We start from the raw sequence: 20,820 nt of genomic DNA, 5'->3' as shown, positions 1-20,820 counted from the left end.
CTTTCAGGTGAGGTAGCAAGTCACTAAACTCCTAGTTCAAATTTTGGAGTAGAGGAGGATTTTTTTTCCTTCCTTTTAAACTCTTTATTTGCTCTAATGAGACATACAGCTCAGAGTGTTTAAATGTTCAAACATTTCATTAATGAGTTGGCTCCTATGATGCAACAGTGCCCGAATGTGAAAAGGCATGTCAGAATATCTGAAAAATCACACTCATGTCCAAGCAGCTTTCTAAATATTTGTCCTAGAAATTTATGAAGCTAGTTGGTATCTCAGGGCTAGTCTACACATATACTGGCATTCTGTTTAGAGATGAGGATTTTTTTTTTTTTTGGAGGGGGTCTTTTGTTCTTAATCAAAATAGCAGCACCAATTCCAACCCAAATGTGACTAAGGCTCTATTAATAAAAACAGTGACCTAATAGTACAACTATACCCTGTGGGACTAGGCTGCACTGACACACGCAGCCATGTGCTCATACTCACTTCAAAGGCGGTAACAGAGATCTGAGATATCACCACACCCAGTTCCTCATTACTGCACCTCTCATCTTGGAGATTACCACCCACAATGCGCAACACTTGGAGAAAGGCTCTTTGCCCTCCAAAGAGCGGCCACTTGCACTCGTTTGAACTGCTCCTGACTGTAAAYTAAGCTTTCCTGGTCAACTAGGCACTGCAGCAGACTGGTTATGGTCCAGGATTTGGGTGCAGTAGCATCCTGCTGAGCGGTGCAGAGAGCAGCTAGAGGGCAAGCGCTTTGTGAGCTTCTCCAAAGAGACATCCTCTTGTGCCCCTACCTGCACACTGCGAATTCGAGGCCAGTTTGAACAAAACAGCTTGGGGAGATATAAACTCGCTGCCAATTCAAGCAGGACTTGGATTACAGTGCTGGCTACTATCAGTTCTCCTCCTGCAAAACAGATGCAAAGTCAACGTAAAACGTTACTTGATTAGTATCAGTGTGAGGTGAGTGCAAAAGAGGTGCAAGCACAGCTAAATGTGAGAAACCAGGGGCAAAATCTCAGCTTTTGCATAAAAGTTTCAAAGCTACAGAATCTAAACTACAAAATTAGACAAAAAGTTAAAATGTTTCTTTCTTGCAGCATTATGACTGCTTATGACTGCAGCATTATGACTTGCAGCATTAGCAGCAGGCAAAGCTGGGACTTTGGTAAGTTAGGTCCCCTCTCTGCTTCCCTGGGTGGCTCTACAAGAGGCTTTTTGTACTTCCTTCCACTCACGTTTTCACCACAGTTTGGGCTGCAAGGGCCTAAACAAGTGTCCTTTGACTGCCCAGCCTCCCCTGCACTGTGCCCTGTGCTTCATCTTACAGGTAGGGCCCTTCACATGGGCTGCAAGGCAAACAGCAACACCCTTCAGCAGAAGGGTCGCACATGAGTCTACTCATAAGTTGTGTTGCAGATAAATTTCCATGTTGTTTTTAAACCATCAAAAGCTAAGAAATCTTTCACTACAGGTCTGCAAATGCTTGGAGCCAGCACCCTTGCCAAGAGAAGCAGTCTCATCTGGCCAAGAAAAAGGTTAGCTTGAACCCACCTGGGCTCTCCATGCCAGTTTACAACGCAGCAGCAGAAATGCTTGTGTTGGCACAGGAATGGAGCAGCAGGACCACTTCTTTGGTGGTGGCAATGCCAGTGGATGCAGGCTGAAACCTTTCCTGAAAGTGCAGCCCAAGTTCTCTGAAGGTTTCAAGTCTCGTGCAGCCAAATTAGGGGGAAAAYGTATGGGTCACCCAATTTTACTTGCAGAACTGCTAATACCTCCCAGAAATCCTTCTAAGTTAAGTACGTCCACATTTGTAAGCCATTACAGAAATAAGATGGGTAAACATTTAATTTTCTCCCCTCGCTTTTTCTCCGTTCCAGCCATATAGGCAACTTATTATACGTTTCATATACTAAAGCAATGATTTGAAACAGCTCCTAGAAGGTGAGCGTCAAGCTCCCTGCCTGAAGGCCAGATGGRGACTCATCATCAGCTGCATGTTCTGATTGCAAACTGCTTAGCAGTGCTGCGGGCAGCACAGCATGCCAAATATGTTGGGTAGAGTTTGCTGCAGGACTGTGTAAAATAGAATAGAGCAGGTATCTTTCCCATCTTAACACGGGGCATAGCTGTGAAGGGAAAAACAGTGATTACATCAACTCCTTTTGCATCCATTCCCGGTGTAAAGGCCCCCGTGAAGGTGATAGGAACAACAAAAAAAGGCAGTGCTTCTGGAAGGTACCTTAATAAGGAGACTGAGGCAATGCTGAAGAAAAAAAATTATGAAAAAACAGGTTACAAACACCAGGATGTATGTGGAAACAACARAACTAAAAAAAAAATAAGCAAAGGGCCAGAGGTTTTGTCTGCCTTTTCCCCTTCRCTTCCAGAGTTTGCCACCTCAGATGTACATTAATTTTTTTTTTTTTGCACTACTTGAACGCTGAGCGTTAGCACCACCACTAAAAGAAAAACCAATAGAGCTCCTGTATTCACAGCTGCCTATAGTTTTTAAGAACCATCGACTTTTCTCAGTTAAATGCTGACTAGGCCACCTGAAATCTCAACTGCTGTCTTCAGAGAGCTACTAGCAATTCTTGAATCCCCATGATCATAAAAATATTCTAGTGCTTGATGGGCTAAGTGGAGATACCTGATATAAATGAGATCACTGAAAAGATCACTGAGATCAATGAAATTTGGCATAGAAGCAGTGCAACTCAGTGCAACTAAGTCATAGTTGCACCGACACACTCCAGCCATGCTCTTGTTTGCAACCAAAGAGGAAACTGTGGCCTGGAACATGGAGCAGAAAACAGCCTGCAGCAGCTCTCCGGGCTACCCACACTTGTCCAGCTGCTTGGTATAAACACCGTGTTGTAGGCTCTGCAGCGAAGTGAATACAAATTTGAGACAGAGTGTAAATGCYCACGCTCTAATGCTGCTTCAGTCACCATGACATTTTCCTACTACCAAAATAAAACAAATCAGGTAAAAATAGATTTAAAACATTAGTACTTATGGGCAAATGCAAGATACACACAGTTTATACTTACATAAATCAATCCCTCCTGCTTCCTAGGTTATTCCTAAGTACAAGCAGACACTGTTCAAGAAACCTTTCCAAATACGCCCTGATCCTGTTAATATTTATGTGCACAGGAAGCTCCACTGAAGTCATTATGACTACTCATATACACAGAATTTAACATACTGCATAATTGCAAGTTTCAAGCCATGAAAAGTTAACTTATAAACAGARGACCTAATTTGGTAGGTCCTATATAAGTGAAAAGCTGCAAATACAGTCAGTCCTGACTTTAAAAATAACCCAAACGCCACCGAACTATGAAATAAACTTTCAGAATAGCGGAGATACCAGAGGTTTTACTCGCTATAAGTGAAACATAGCTAGAAGTATCTAATCTTTATTGAAAATAGAAATACATATTGATGCTTCTCTACACACCTAAATGAAGAAATATCTGATCTCTATATTTGCTTGCTCCCTCTCTGTGCAGAGATTCCAGTGCCAGCACTTTTGCATGACTGCATCAAGTTTCCAATAAGTTTTCATTTATGCATTATTCTCCCTTTGAGACTAGTTAGCAATTAATGCTATGATACAGTTTCCTAAAATCAGACAAGGAAGTCAAGAAATGAAAAAATGTTCTCATAGAAACTCCAGGAACTGTGAAGGAAAAGGAAGCTTCCAAGAAGTCTGGTTGTTTTTGCCTTTTCAGCTAGTGAATTAAAACTGCTTAATGTAACATTTCTGAATAAAATCCTTCATGCATTCCATTTGTCCAAGCTGCCCTTGCCCTAGGAGCTCCCGGGAGCTCCTTTCTCACAGGGCATTGGTACTCAGTGCGGTTTTGCAATCAGCCCCACCTGCAGGGTCCATCCCAGCTTTGCCTTCCAAGGGCCACTTAAAGCCAATCGGGAGCCACCAGCTAGCGACAGCTGGCAACCTCAGCCCTGTCTCAGGAGTCTATCATATGTAATCAATTGCAAATAGAACTTCAACAGACTCATCCCATTATTCCCCAGCTAATTCCCCCTAGGAATACAAGGCAGCAACCTTCTATTCTGAATCCCCGTGCTAGTCGTGCCCCTTTCCCTCCCCGGCCAGCATGTCCCTTCCCAGCCCTTGCTGCAGCTCACTGCGCTGGTTCAGCCTTCCAGCCTGACATCCGTTATGTTATGTCAGCTGTTACATTACGCTTAAAACAATAGACTCCAGCTGGCTGAGGTCAGATGTGAAAACAAGGACCTAACAAAGCCATAGGCCCTCCAGTTATACTGAAATTGAGATACACACTGAATGTAGCACTTAATGACAAACTGCTTTCCAGACATTTGGGCAAGGCATAAAGGAAACACCTGTCACTGCAAACATTATGCACTAATCCAGATAAATCCTAAATTTAAAAATCCTTCTTTTCACTACTTGGCTCTACTGTGCACCAGCATTTCACAATCTTAAACGTTTTTTTCCCCAAGGTGGAATTTGCATTATTCCTCTTGCTTATTAAAAAGTGAAATAGTGAAGACTAAGTATCATTTCAAAGAAATATGTTTAACATGTTTGTTTCAGAGTAACTCAGCAAATGCTCAGAGCTTGACATGGATTTAAAGCCCAGAAAAAAATCTGGTCTAAAATTAACCCTGTAGTAGAATGCTCCGCAAAAGCAAACACCAGATGTAGCAGTGAATAAAACAACATTTAGCAATGGTCTTTTCTTAAATGCACCTTGGAAAGGAATTTATTAGAGTATAACTACACCAAAAAAAAAAAAAAATGGACACATGTGGCTTTGTGAAAGTAATCACAAGCTCTTGAGGAACAGGTGAATTATCAACAACTCCAACACTCCCCTCCACCCCTRCTTGCCTGCATTATGTATAAGAGAAAAGCAGTGTCTCCCCAATGCTCCTACGCTGCTGTTGCTCACAGAGGAAAAAACGGATAATTCAGGCACTGCTTTTGTTGTGAGCAAGGGAGTTCATCACACGGGAGCGTGGGGGCCACCAAGCAGCCCGCAGGCAGCCCCAGTTTCTCACCTTGGGTTTGCACCAGCCTGCAATCTGTCACCAGACCCGGTCCCTCTTTCCAGGCCAGACTCAGTTTTCAAGCCGAGACTGGGAAACACTCCATCTTCCACAGTGATCTAAGCCCGGGGTACCAGATAAAGGCTGACTGCCAATTCCTTTACTCACAGTGACTTGGTTGCAGAATAAACTGCTCCATAATATGGATAAAGGATCATAACATTTGTCCCAGATTTAACCGCATGTGTTAAATTCACTGCACAGAGTGAATTTGTCTATGAAGAGGTATAAATAAAATGGTCCAGAAATGTGGGACTTTCCTCTCTATACTGCCCCTTTGGGAAATTCTACTGCTGAACTTTAAGTAACCTTTGAATTTTAAATAATGGTATTAGGGCACCTCACCTTAGAATTCCAAGTACTGAAATACAAGAAAAAAATATATACTTATGGGTCTTACAAAAAGGCAGAAGGGGAGGTAACCAGCTTCCTGCATGCAAGCCTCTCTYCACTAAATCCGTGCTCCAGCGTGGCAGACTAAAATTAGACTGAAAACTCGCTTCATTTTGAACCTGCTAGAAAAAAAACACATGCATCCAATCCTGTACAAATACGGACAGTGAATATGGACAATATATGTTGAAAGAGGGTTATTTCTGTTTATTAAAAATCCCCCAAGCTCATATAAAAAAAAAAGGCATTTTATTTTGGAAGAACCTAGCTATTAGTAGAGTATTTTTACCTACATCTCACCACCGCCTCGGTTCTGCATTCAGGCCCCCCAAACAGGAGCCTTGTCAGTGTGGTCCAATGCTGCCCTCCATAGATTTTAACAGAGAACTGTATCTCACCCTCCAAAAGTGTTAGTTTTTCTAAGTACCTACAAGAAAAAACAGGTCTTCTTTACTGGTCTTAACATACTTCTCTTCCACGTCTTATTTCCCTTCCTTCTTGGCCTTCCTCTTCAGCTCCGACCTCACTCTACCAAACACTAACAGCCCCCTGGCTCTGCCTTTAAACTCATTTCTCGGAATTGCTTCTGCTGTCCTAGCRGATAAACTTACCTCCATTTTTAAAGCAGCCTACTTAGGCCTCTCAAACTTGTCCAGAATTGGCATAAGTRGAATTTAAACTGAACTGAAAGACTGTTCACACAGTCTCAGGATGRAGGGAAGGTGACTTATTTGCTTTAAGCAAAAGTTGGGATTCCCGCCTTGAGCCATGGGGCGGGTGACAGAGAGGAGCCGCTGCAGGGAACAGCGCTAGGGACAGGTCTCAGCGCAGGCCGAGCGCGGCGGAGGCACTGAAGGACGCGGGTCCGTCACACAAACAGCTGCCGCGGCGCCCGACCCCGCTCTCGGTCACGCCAAGGGACATTCGGTGCTCGGGGAGCACAGGGAATCTTTCACTTTCCCAACTACAGCTGTTCCRCGGAGAGGCCGAAGGGATGTGCAGAAGGGAGGCCCAGGCGTCTCTGACAGGCCCCGCTCTCACTTCATTTTTCGCTTTGATTGCTCTGAAAACAAGCCCTGGTGTCYACCCTGAAAGTCTTACAAGCCTCCATCTCAGCTTCTCAACTATGGAGGATGATCAGAAAAATCACACCAGAAGCGTTTTGGTCTCTGAAGACCAAAACTTTCTGTTACCCCCGGAAAGAAAATGTAGCTTTCTCTTAGGCCTAAATTCTGCCATCTTCTCTTCATTTCAATGCCAATATTGCTAATATTAAGTGCCTAGAAATACTGCTTTTTATTTTCATTGACAGTCCTTTTATTTTTTATATGTTTAATATTTAGCCTCTTCCATAAGCAAGATCCCAAAGTGGAAAGGGAACTCTGAAAACAAAAAGCTGCAAAGTTTCATCATAAAAACATGCCCTTACAGTGTTTTTGGTTGGAATCTATATTGAAACGAGATGCCTACAAGAAAATAGCTTTTTCAGGCTCACTAAATATCCCTTCGYTCAGCAGAATATTTAATCCCCTTGGACCAGGCACTTGGATTTTCTTAGATCATGCTGAGATAACAGCATTCTGCTGTGTTCTGGCACCATAAAACCCTTGCTTATGAAAATAAAAGAAAAATATGGCCTCTCTGGGAACATACATCTCTGAATTACTTTTTTCCATAGTTTAAATATTGTAGTCTCAAAATCAATTTTTACACAGATGCACCACATTCTCTTTATGAGTCATGGCAAAAGCTCTCCCTCTCCACTGTTTTAAACGGGCCAAGTGTACATATACCCTTCAAAATGATGATCCTTTCACAGTCTTGGCTCAGACTCCAGCTCTTGCTGGGTAAGTGCCAGCAAATAAGGCGAGTCAAAGCCCTCCAAGAGCACCATCTAGTGAAAAAAGATAAAATAAACACATGCAAATTTAAGCAGCTTTCACTGCATTCTCCAAGCCAACAAAAGGCCAATTCTCTCTTAATCTCCCATTAAAACTGCATTTAGGTATAGCTTTCATCAAGGCTCTTTGCCTTGTGAAATGTAGTGACAAGTACAGAAAGATTCAAAAGCTAATTATAAGGCTTTTGTTTAAAATTGCAACACCACTTGGAACATATATTTAAACTTGCCTTTATTTTTCCAGTGTTGAGCCTGCCTTTGTTGTTGTTGTCATGAAAAAYAGCAGCATTTTAAAATAAATAGGAGACAACAACATAACCTCTTCCTACTTTGGTAGCTGGAGATGGCATTATAATAACATAAAAAGCTCCAGAGGAAAAAAAAATGACACTTTTATATATATATATATATACACACACACACACAAACTAAAAACCTCAACAGCCTTTTTGGATCTTATTTTCAAACAATGTTATCTCTTGTGTGACTGTATTACTGAAATAATACAGTTGGGGGGGTTGAGTTCATGAACAAGGGCACACTCAGCTTACACGCATCTAACTTCAAACACACTCTTGGTCTTTTTAGTTTCAGAGATCTCTGCTGAGRTGGCCCAGATGTTTGTATCTTTTGGAGGGCTTGAGCAGAAGACCTTGGCTAGATGGAGGAAATGGAGTATAGCTCCTGACTGGAGGTGTCTTCAAGGGCCCTCTTGGCATGGCCGTTCGGCCAGGATGAACAGACTCTGCACTTCTCCTAATGCACAGCTCGACACCAAGGAGTTTGTGCGTGGGCTACAGAAGGGACTCTGCAACAACCGCAGTTTACAAATAATGGAAACACCTACATATGCTTTTATAGCTATTCCTCCTTATCCACAGTAAGTCAGATTTACAGGACCTTTGTGACAAGCTCATCTGATCAGACCTGCTCCATTGGGCTGCACAGCTCAGCTCACCCATGCCTTAAGAGTGAGGACTTAGCACATTTACTCTGCTGTGCTCATTTCTTGCATTGCCCAGACCAAAAGGAAGAAGAAACACACAAAACAATCTACAGAACTCCTGTCGGCATAATTTCTAGGCACAACATTGCACATGTGGTACTATCAGCTCTTGCAGCCTTACCTTTAAGGCATCACAGAACGCAGCACATCTAGAGAGAATGGCAGCCTGCATAGGAAATGATGTATAAAGCAAAGGGAATCTGCTCCTGATGAAAGCTTTATTAGATTTCTGTTTGGAAAGCAGGAAAGGAAAGGCAGCCTCAAATTTTATGTCCTTCAGAAAGAGTTAAAAAGTCTCTATGTGCTACTTTTAAAATCATTTTCATCTCCCAGAGCACACATTTGGGCTGTGTATCTCAAGTTTCACAGAAGCATTTGAGACCTCATAAGCCTCAGTACCTCAGGGTTCACCTGGGCTTAAGGTTACCTCCCTTTCACCGTCCCAGTTAAGCCCACGCAGAAAAGACTTATTTCAGATTGCTCTGCTCTTGCAGATAGGTTGTTTCTACATTGCTGGCCTTTGTCGTCTCTTTCTTATCAGCACTAGTTTGTAAATTAACTTTGCCGTAGGTGAACGAAGRACACGGTTACCTGCTTTTGTTCTCTGCCTCTAAATTCAGTTATTATTCTAATATAATTGTTATAATGGCATCATTATTATTATAGTGTAATGAGAAATCCCTCTACAGCCACAAAACAGAAATGAATTCACAGCGAAGCAGAAGGAGGAGGGTTCTCCTAAGCCTAACAAGTCTCCTTGCATGACCCTTTGGGCCAAAACTTTGCACTGTATTTTCTCCTCTTTCTGGATCCCTGTGTGGTGTTACACACCTTCTGCTTTGTTTGCCTTTCTAAAGTCTCCCTTCAGCAAGCTGGCCGTGATGAGCCCCTCCCAAGAATTCACTTGCATCTAATCTTGCAGTAATGATACTGTTCAGCAATAAATGATAAAATCAGTAATGGCACTTTAGAATGAAAGTAAAATCTTAAAGCAAGAACAGAATAGGAGATCTTGCTGGGCTGAAACACACAGGAAATAGATTCTGACATTTATATTGGTCATTATTSACATTTTCACATTTGACATTGACATTTACATTATATATTTGCAAGCTACTACAAGTCCTTTGAAAGTCTCACCAAAAGTGGGTAAGGCAGAGGGAGCATTGGCCACCTACGCGTTTTGGACCAAGACTCCCCTGTTAACCCTCTCCAGACCGTCACACGTTTTTTGCATCAAAAATAAAGGTACYTCAGTGAAAACACTGCATTACATTATTTTTTTCTGTGAGATCCCAGTTCACTGCTAACAACTTGTAATTTGCAAGTTTATAGCAGTTATGTAGTACAAAATCAAATAGACAAGCTCTGCATAGAGTTAGGCCAAACCAGTACTGAAACCACATTCAACCTTGCACAGTAATTTTACAGATTTGACAGCTAACATAGGCCAATACTTACAGTTGCATCTCTGGCCCGAGTGCATGTAAATCTTCTCAAAATCAATTCCATTACAAACCACGAACAAATGCAGAATACTTTTCTTGACTGTACTTATTTCAGTTTGCTAGGATAAATCCYATACATCAACATAAACTCTTTATATATGAGCTGTATCTAGACACATGGAAAGTGGCCATTTTATACTGTCTGTTCACACAGAAAACAGGCACTTGGCCTTCCTTTACACAGTGTAAGACCTTACAAAGATATTCCTTAAAGAAAAGGAAATTTGAACTTGCCAGCACTGAATACATACACAACACACACAACTGAACTGAATTCCCGGGAAATACTAAGAGCAGGATTAAAATGTTAAAAATTAACCATACCTAGAACAGAACACAARTGCATCCTGCTTAGCAAAAAAATAATATAGTACCTGCTTTGAYATACAGTGTAGATATATAATATAGCACCTGCACTGCATGATTTCATGAATAAAAATGTATTTTTCTTCTTGTCTTATCAAAGTAAAAATGAGCTTTTAGAGATACTATTGCAATTCCAATTCACCAAATTGTCAAATTATTAAAAGAAAAACAGAACTCCTTAAACCTGTTTTTTTAAGAATCCCATAACCACAAAATAATAGAGCTAATGGATGCAGAAAAATATATGCCCCCTCTTATCTGACTACTAACTATAATAACGCACTTACTTGCGATTTACCCCATAAGTTTTATCTTATCTTAATCTTACAAAAATAGCAAGCATGCAAACACACTGCATGGAAACAYAGAGTGGTTGACACTAAATTGAATGTGTTATATTATTATTCTTACAGTGTTCAAGTTACGTACAAAATCTTAACATATTTGATTACTAGATAAAACTGGTAATTGATGAGGGTTTTAAATGGACTTCATATTACTATTATTATTTACTGGTACACTGCTGAAGAAACTATTTTGAACAAACCCTTAAATTGCTAATTACCATTTTCTTTATACGGTGAGACAATGCTTTCCTTAGTAAAACAATGGTCATTTAGCTATAAATACAGGTAAACCCGCAATTAGCAGTGGAGAGCTCAAAAATTAAGCATTTTTGCAGATTTAAAATTCTGCTTCTCAGACTTCCAAACTAAAGTTTCTGAATATGAAAACTTAACTGGCAGGACAGCAACACTCCGAATATTTCTTGATATGTACATAATGATACTAATAAGCCACGAAGAAAAGATAGTTTAAGTGTTCTCCATGCTCAAGACGGGTAGAGCAAATTGACTTATCTCTGAAGCCAGTGAAAACACGCACATTTTCCACTTGTGAAGGAAGCCTGGATCTGAGTTCCATTAAGGAAAGCACTTCCACTTACTTTGTCTTCTAAGGTTAGGTGTCTGGCCTTCAGCATGGCTGAACAATAACCTGAGCAATATGAGGGATTCAGGCTTAATTAGAACAGTTGTGTGCGTTGGACAAACTGCAGGCGCCCTCAGCGTGGACCATATAGGGTAAGAGTGTGTTCTCTGGTGTGGTTTCCTACTACCTTGGCTCTCTGAGCTTCTTTGGCTTTACAGCCTCATTAGGAAGAAATAGAAAGAAGACTCCTGTGAATTAGACCACAAGGGACAGACTGCTTGCTATAATACTAGTTCAGGAAATCAGAATTTACACGTTAACATGCATCAATCATTTAAGTGTCTGCATACATACCATCCAAAATAACGTTCCTGTAGCCAGAGCTGCATACTGCTCAATTGTAGAAAGCACACTGAATATAAGGCATATCAGCACAATAAGGAAGCTGTAAAAGAATAAAACAGAAATGATGTAGCCAAACAACACATACATTTTTTCCATTGTAAGTTACCTATACAGACAGAAATGCCCTTGTTTGCCACCCCCTCAAATAGCTTCCAATATTCCTCTCCATTTTAAGAACTGCTATTGCTGAACCTTCCCCTTCAACATTTCAAATATTTGCCTTTTTTACTGTTCTAACTTCCAACAGCTTATAAAAGGGGCCCAAGTAAGGCAGTACTTCTCAGGGTTTGCCCACACTGTCTTTATAACCACTCCTCAAAAAAGGCCTTAGATAAATGAAATCCGACATTTGACATTTAAAACACCACACTGGATAATTCTATTTTTAAATTGAAAAGAAGAAGGAAAAAAAAGACTATCACAGAAGGGATGAGAACAGTTGGTTTTTTTYCCCCTCAGCCCCTCTGACCAAGTGAGTCCCTACAGAAGGTTTCTGGTTTCCAAGATGAGATTTGCAGCACCAGCAGTTGCAGCAGCCTCAGCCCACTCACCTGTAACCCCAGGGGCAGCCAGAGCCTCAGCCAGAGCSTGGCTGCAGGGCAATAAGGTGCTAATAAGGTCCTTGAGCACCTTCAGCTGGGCCCACCACCCTGCAGGGCTGCTGCTTGCCTTAGAGGAATATAGAGCACATTGGAGAGACTGAAATGTTTAAGACCCAAACCAGATGCTGTCCACTATGTGCTSGTGTCAGCAGCTTCCAGTTTGGCTTTCTTGAATCCCAGCAGTTAAATAATACAGGCCTTGAGTCATCTCCACTAAGCCAAACACATAAAATACATCACAAATATGACAGAGTCATGTATTTCTTCTCCAGCATCTGCAAAGCACAACTGTAAAGTGCAAGGGCCACTGCGGAGCAAGAGAAAAAGAGGGAAAGAAATGAAGAGCGAGTAAAAACTCGCTGAATTTTCACCTACAGCTCCAATTCCAGAAGGAGTTGCTAGATAAGTTGCATTGAGCAGAACAAATGAGGCTGGAAAGAGCCCAAGGGACAGAGATCACTATGTAAGGCCTTGGCCGCTGAAGTCTCTCTTCAGCCAAGTGCATGAGTTTGCAAGGGCAGGTGCTTTGGGTTTCTTCCCACTTATGTTGCAGTATGTAACGTAAAGCCCCTACACAGCTCTGGAGGAGCTCTGTCAAGCAGCCCCGTTTCATTCTTCATTACAGAGGGAAGAAGAAGGGTCTCCAGCGCTGTCACCTGCGCTGTGATGGCAGAAAACAAGAATTCTACTTTTTCTGTGTTTACCAACAGTCACTAAGATCTGTGGAATTTACAGCTTGCAGAAGCTGGATGTGCAGCTCTGGGTCACAAACAGCAAAAGGGGGTATATTTTTGCCAGGAAAGAAGGGTCTCCAGGGATGCCCATCTCCTACTCCTTTATTTCCAACCCATCTCACCCAGGTCATTCCCACCAGTCCATCCGGAAGAGACCGACTGACCTTTTCTTTTCATCTCAGTGCTCACAGTGGTGTTCACTGCAGAACCCTGCACCTAACTCATCACACAACCAGCAGGGCTCTCGAAGTCACCAGCTTAGAATTACTGCAGATTAGACCTGGACACTTTATTCCTGCCTGCTCCATCCCCAGAAACATCCCTGTAAAAGCATGGATCTTTGAAATGACGAAGCTCTCAAGAAAACCAAAATGTGGCAGGGCAGGCATGAGGAGATTCCTCAAAATACAGCACATTTATAGGGCAATGCACGCATTCCCAAAGGATATTGCAAATGCACGGCAGAATTGGGGAGAGGATGCTTAGAGATAATCAGGTAAAAAATCCAATTAGTAGGCAGTGATGGAGAACTGAAGTATAGAAAATATCCCATATATATGACAAAGAATTTAAGTTGATAGTACAGAACACTTCACGTATACGTACATACATGAGAATATACTGTCATCTAGATAAATTATACATCTGTGGATGTGCCTGATTCACCTCTGAAAATCCTTTGCTCTTCCTAGACAAACAGAGGAGGTCGGAGAGCACGATGATAAGCGAATCATTTCAAACYCCTACAAACTACACCAAGCTTTACATAAATGCAGCCCTAGCAGGCAGCCCTTCTACGTGCACATCGGCCCACAACCTGTGGAGACAAATGTATTGAGGCAAATGAACATAAATGGGGGCAGTGACATGGAGATAAAAAGCTCGACACATAAAAAGGCCTTGTTCAAAGCAAACTGAAAGCTGCATGAGATGGTGTAATAGTCCTGAATATACGCAGAATACTAATATCTTTAGTATATTTGTTAAAAACTCACCAATACATTAAGCCAGAAGAGGGCAGTAAATTGAAGACCCACGAAAACCTTTTCCACCAAAAACAAGACCCAAGAGCTCCATCAGAGGGCAGCACACTGTCTACCACTACGGGTTTTCATTCCCATGGATCAGTTGGGATCTTATTAATTGCATATTTTCTTTTCCAGGGGAAAAAAAAAGGAAAATGCTGACATGTATTATGCTCTCCAGGCTGACATCAGGACAGACTCCTATGCCCATACACACATACTATCCCAACTGAATAAAGATGTTCAGGCAGGTGTTTCTTCTTCCAGTCTATTGCTTTGGTGTTYGAGGAATTTCTAGGAGGCTTGATTAAACAGATCTTAGCATCTCTTCATATAAACATGCCTTCAGAATGAAACTCCTGCTAAATTTCTATCAATTAAAATAACGACTGAGAAATTCTCTCAACACCCATGAAAAGCAAATGCCAATGCCACTTGACAAACAAGTCTGCAGAGGTCTGGGTAAAAGATTAGCAGGACAGGAGAGCTGGCAAACCGATCTAACTCATGTCATGCCACGTATCAATCCACCTCAAAGAACAACCAGCAGTTACTTCAGACAGACAGCAAGTGCTGAGCACTCCTTACGCATCCAGGATTCCTCCCACACAACTGAATGACATCGTTTAAAGAGGAGAGATCACAAAACGTTTTCTCTACTCTCCTGATGGTCGCTGGATAACTCCTCAAAAAACCTCCTAAAGAAAATACCATTTTTTCTCCCCATTCCACCAATGAATCACTAGTTCTTTACAAAACTTTATGCAATAACCTTTAGAAATCTGCTCCTGCTGGGAGTTCCTGGGAATACCTTCAGTGCCCAGCCRGGCAGCCTGAAGGCCACCCACCCTTCGGAGATCTCCTCCAGTCAATGGGATTTCACAGGACTTTTGAAGCAAAGCACATCCTTAAGTGCATTGCTGGATCAGTGCCACAGCATTTAGCACCCTCCTGCACACCATAAGAATGGAATTGCTACTCATATAACACTCTGCATGTTTACAGCACCATAAAAATATCAAACTCTACCAACCCACTTAGCCAGTTCTCTGTATGCAGGCTAGGTGTTACAAGRGAGGGTAAACTCCAATCCTGACAAGCTTAATCACTATTACTGGATAATTAGGACTGAAATATTCAGCAGTATTTAGCAATGAAACAGGCTGCTTTGATCATCTGAGGAATGTTTTCTGCTGGACGCTTCCAAATAAAATAAAATAAAAATTCCTCTCATSGTAAGGCCAGTCTTATTCTGGACTAGATACAGAAAGGATGCTGCAATACCGAAAGCAAAACCCTCATTTTTTCTCTCTAGTGAGTATGTATTAGAATTGAAGTTTCTGCTTCGAGTTAATTTTTAGCCATCTTGTACATAAATCAGGAAGGACTRGAAGAATAGGTGAATTCCTATGAAGACGAATAGGTGCACTGCAGTGTAAATGATGGATTAGACTTAGAAAATACAAAACAATCATGATACAGAAAAAAAMCAAGTTACAGTTCTTTAAAAAGCAGCAAACAAATAAACAAAAGAACAAGCCCTGGCACAACAGGAACCTCTCTGCCTCCCTCAAGGAGCCTCTGCTCTCACCAGCACACCTGCAGGTTCTCAGGGTGATGACGAGGAAGTGAATTATTCTTTTGCACAACACAGGAGACCCTACATTTCTGAATGTAGGTGTATCTTTACACACAAACTGAACAGGAGAATCAAAGTTCAGAAAGCCATATAAGAAATACGACACCTGAGGCCCTTTGCACAAGCGCCCTCCGCGTCCCTTGGGCGCACATGTCAGGATGCCGCCCGCAGCTGCCGGCCTTCCACCTCCCTCCCCATAAACCAAGGAGTCCTCCCATTCCCGCAGCTCCTCCGGGCTCAGCCTGCCCTTCATTTCCTCCTAACACTCTGCTCTTACCCCTTGGGTTTTTCCAGTCCAGTGTTTGGAGCTTCCTCCGTCCACTCTGGAAGCCCGAGAAGGGAGTGAGRCACTCGGCAAACAGAAAATAGAAGTTTGCCAGAAGGCTCTTTGATTTTTCTTTTTATAGATACATCTCCTATCTTCAGCCAAACTGGAGCACAGATTGTGTTATTGCCCACTTTCTACAGTGGGCACGAGACAAGCCCAGGGCAGCTTATGGACAGCAATTGAGCAAACTGTCTCTGCCTCAAACCTGAGTCTCCTCTAACTCCGAAGAAAGTGAACTGTCAAGCCTCAAAGTTTCCACAAGCCATCTGAAAATCATGATTATTCCCCCCCCTCCCCCCCAATATTCAGAACATAAATACATGAATTCCCACAGGGAAAGCCAAAGATACAATTCTGACAGCCAAACATAATGTTTCAAAGCTCACGGAAGTTATATTTTTTTCAGATGAACGATGTTCCAAAACTAACTTGCCCAAATGGCTGTATAACTTTTAGTACCCCTTTACTGGGATCACTATCACTGAAGTTAAAGGAAACCACCACAGACAGCAGGCATGCAAACAGCAGGTCTGTCAGTCCAACCAGTTAATATCAAACCCACGGGAAAGCAGCACTCAACATCTCAGCAGGAGACAGAAATACCATCCCTAACCCAATAAACCCACCTAATTTCAGATACCTAAGAGAAATATGTAAATGAGGAGCCTAAGCTAAGCCTAACTGGAGTTTCAAGGCTCTGAAAGGCAGAGGTATTCAGGAAACAACTCATACCATCCTGGAAACGAGTCACTCTGCAAGATGCCTGGTCCTTTTGACTCTTGCTCCTTTGTGCGCAGCTACCAGCAAGCCTGAGCCTCAAAAACTGGTGCCTGAAGAACTGCCCCGAGGCTCTTGCATTGCAGACACAGGCGTGTGCTCACGTGTGTCCACCCAGCATGGACATGGGCTCCACACACCTTTGCCTCTTGGAGCTGACAGCTCTTCCAGCTCCTGAAACTCCCTGCTTGTCTACCCTGGATACACAAACGTGACAGGAGCCAGAAAAGGAAGCAAAGAGGAAAGCAGGTTTTCAACAGCTCTGATCTAACTCCCAGATTGCTCAGCCAAGGAAGCATTGGAGATGAGGTGGTAAGGGCAGACTCTTCACTTTCTTTTCCCACGCTACAAGGCTGTTACCAAGAGCATCTGCCTGTCCGGAGACACCACAGACACCGCATCAGTAGATGGCACTCGAGAACAAGCAGCTTTGTGCTTCCCGCACCTAACGCGCTCCCTTTCTTTTAACCCAAGCATCTCGCAAGCGCCCGCCCGTCGCCGCACTTGTGCATGTTCCACCGAAACCACTGTTAACACAACGTGGACGTGGGCATTCATACAGCAGCAGATGTTTTCTTTCACCGGCTGGGTTTTCCTCACACCAYTCCCAGGCATCCTGCTCCTTCGCAGGCAGCCAGCGCTGTTACCCTGGAACAAATGACTTGGGCCCCTCAGCGTTCACAGGCTCCATGTATCCGCTGGCTTCCTACCCACAAATGGGGCTGTCTTGGAGACAGCCAGCGTGCAGAACTGCAGCAAAACACTGAGATCATATAAATACTGGCCTGTATATACACTTGGGATATGTTTCTATGCTATTCACTGAACAGAGTAATAATGACACACAGGTGTGCAYGGGCTTAAGTAAGTCTATGTGTAGACATAACTGTATGTGAATAAATATATCACGAATAACAAAGCTTGGCTTGCCTCGTGTAGCCTTTCAGACCATTTAGCCACTTCATCTCAAAACAAGTTTGAGAAGTCATTTCCACAAAAGAATCATTCAGTTGACCAGTAGAAACAGCAGCCAGTATATGCGCTATACTTAGAAATATAAAGAAAACCTATAGGGAGTATAGTAGGCCTTATTTCAGTATTTTGAATTGATCCAGACTTCAACTTTCCACTGACAGCTGAAGAAACCTGCCACCTTTCAGGCAACTACCAGTGCTCTGCAGCCCCCAGCCTTATACTTTTTTTTTTCTGGATTTTAAGTATGGTTTTACACCATTAGCATTCATCTTTTCTGGCTTAATTCAATATGCAGAATGACCAATGGAACAACTATCCGTTCACTGAGAGATAACAATTCTCCTTTAGTAAATGTCACAGGTAACAAAACTGATAAGACATTATAAAATAAACTGGAATGAACATGGAGCATTTGAAAAGCATGGTCTATGAGACAAGCTACTTACCAGATCAACACACAGCCATCAACAAGAACATTATTTAGAATGCAAATGGATTTTGTTTCTTCTTAAACTCCCTTTTACCTATTCACAGTGCAAGTCTTTCCAAGGAAAAGTTGGAATTGGGCCCTAAATTAAGCTGAAACCTCAGAAAGATTTAACAGGAGAGGAGATTCAAACCTTACAGTATACAGAATACTATAAATTGAGCTCTACCTTTCCAGAGGGATAGTCAATTTATGCGTGTTCAGTGGCATATTAGAACTGACCTCAGCTCGCTCTTGACTCCCACACAACTTTTGCTCATTACAGCTATCACTTCTTGACCGTATCAGACTATCAGGGAGCTGCTTTGCATACGTAACTGCTGCATCTGTGCTCTTTCTGGCAGCAAGTCAGTGGCTGTGTGTAGTAAATCCTTTTTCTGCTGCAGAAAATGAGTGCAACCAAAAGGAGATCTGTATAAAATAATGAACCATTGCACCTCTTCTGGGGCATCCTGTGATTTATCCTGGGTAGCATTCTGTGTAACTCCCGCAGGAATCTGTCTCCACCTTTTTGTTCGTACCTGGAATGCCTTTGGATACACAGCTACAGTCACATTCACGACCCATCGCCACCCGTAACTTAAACCACATTTTTGCCATTTAGCTTTCAGCTGTGATTGCTTATACTGGTAAATAGAATAAGGCAAGGAAGGCTTGGCCTCTGCAAAGCATATAGCTTTATAAGAACTGGAAGGACAGTGTTGAAAATGAAGGACATCAGAGTGCCCAGGCTCAGTATTGGCAGATTCTTACCCTGCTCATCATTATTTGAGCATTGTAAGGTGGCTGCAGATCCAGTGCGTGTTACCTCACCAAAACATAGGCTCTSGCATCCTAATTTAATCATTTAGAAACTGTGTTTCTAAGCCACAACAATGTTCACTGATACGTAGTTTTCAGCGCATGAACATAGGGAAGAGCAGCAGTGACAAGCATCATCGCAATGTGGATTTAGACACACGCCTTCAGGTAAGTGATACAGCTGTAGAAACCACTAAACAATAATAATAATAACTGGGAAATTACCCTTTGACATGTAATCTCATTCTGCCCCCTCCCTTGAGGGCTGGGCAGGAAATGGTGCATGTTCTGATGGAAACATGAGATTTGACAACATATCTCCTGTGACAGGGCAAAGCCCTGCCAAGCCACCCGGGTCCTGCGCCCGCCTGTGCCCTTCCCCTCCATTTGCAGAGAACTACTCCTACCTTAATTTCCAACAGMAAACGCTTTTCTGGAAGAGTTTGTATTTCTGCAAGACAGCAGAAATGAAATATAATATAATAATATCTTCGTGTTGTTCTACCACCACAAATTTCTAATGACCTTACACAGGACTGYGCAGTCATCTCCACATTGTAACTACCTATATATTTATACTAATTTATATCAAGCAATTGCTGATTTCATCTAGGCACCAGATCTTTTAGCTCTTTCACCGCAAGCATTGCAGGATTGCTTGAGGACCAAAAAACAAACAACTAAATGGTAGACGTTAGACAGGGAACAGGGAGAACTTGGTAAATGCAGGACAGCTAAGTGAGAGGAAAAAACAGGAGAGAGAGGAAAGGACTGTAGATCATAAATAGAATCAACAGGAAACTAGTGCAGGGAATAAACACGGCTGGCAAGCTCTTGAATGGAACCATCCTCAAAGCTCAGCATTTCACTTCTTGAAAACAAAACCAGGTTCAGTATGCTGAGAAAATGTTCATTCCTCRTGAAGTTCACGTGCATAAATACCCTGTAGGCAAAGATCTTAGGTCAAAGTCTTTTGAAGTCTGCTTCAAAAGACTGCTGAAGTCTGGACTGACTATTGGGAAACTGCTAATTCTGTGACAACTGTAACTTATGGGAGCACCACTGCAGTCCATGAATAGAAGACTAAATGAGCAATCAGTTATGCAAATGGTGAACATTTGGCATCCTCTATCAGGCCATTTTAAGAAATTTATGTTACTTTTAATAAAGCAAGCCAGGTGAAGATATATGATTAGAACAAAGGAGTCCTATATGAAAAATCATTACCRCATGGAGTTAAAAGAGAGCAAGAGCCTACAAAACCCTGAAGATGAAAAATATATAAGAAAAAATACCTTAAGCCTAATAACAAAAGGGAACACAAARGAGGGAGTAGATCTCTGCCACACAGACCCTTCCAAGGACTTTCCTCTCTGGATTTGCTCTACTCCTTCTCCTGTTTTTGAGGCAGGGGAGCTCCAACCCCTTTCCCAGCAAAAGCTGCACAGCTGAGGAGGAGCACACAAGGAGGCAGGATTCCCTCAAGGAACTGAGGGCAAGTTTCCTTTAGAGTGGGTTCTTCCTCTTTGCTATGTCCTACGTAGTTCAAGCTAATAGATCTCTACTCCTGCTCGTCACGTGCCATCAGAAAGCCCTGCACAGACCAAGTGTGAACACTCTGTTTGTATTAGCTTCAAACCATCGCATAGAGTTTCCTGTTAATACGTACTTGTTCCAACTGTAAAGCGAAGTACAGTCGGTCCTTCCTGACAGAAACAATGGTATAATTAAGAAGTCTCCTTGACTTCTTAGAAGAGAAATAATCTTCTAAACCCTGTGTGAGAAAGCAGCTTTATTGTGCAAGATAACGTCCAATATACGAT

General features: G+C 42.3%; 1 protein-coding gene across 4 annotated transcripts in view; it reads right to left on the bottom strand.

The window, feature by feature from the left end:
- The window catches only part of KCNQ1 (potassium voltage-gated channel subfamily Q member 1), a 265,151-nt gene that overhangs the window by 217,376 nt on the left and 26,955 nt on the right, over window positions 1–20,820 (bottom strand). For all 4 annotated transcript variants that reach the window (XR_003248977.1, XM_026036799.1, XM_026036800.1 and 1 more), the window contains exon 2: window positions 11,579–11,669. Coding sequence is in view for 3 of the 4 variants with exons in the window: in XM_026036799.1 (XP_025892584.1) it covers window positions 11,579–11,669 (91 nt within the window). In the remaining variant the exon portion in view is untranslated. The remainder of the gene's footprint in view (window positions 1–11,578; window positions 11,670–20,820) is intronic.

This window comes from Nothoprocta perdicaria, unplaced genomic scaffold (assembly GCF_003342845.1).
Source record: "Nothoprocta perdicaria isolate Ctin4 unplaced genomic scaffold, notPer1 scaffold_186, whole genome shotgun sequence".
NCBI lineage: Eukaryota > Metazoa > Chordata > Aves > Tinamiformes > Tinamidae > Nothoprocta > Nothoprocta perdicaria.
Note: the sequence above shows the minus strand (reverse complement) of the source record. Positions and strands in the feature narration are given on the sequence as shown.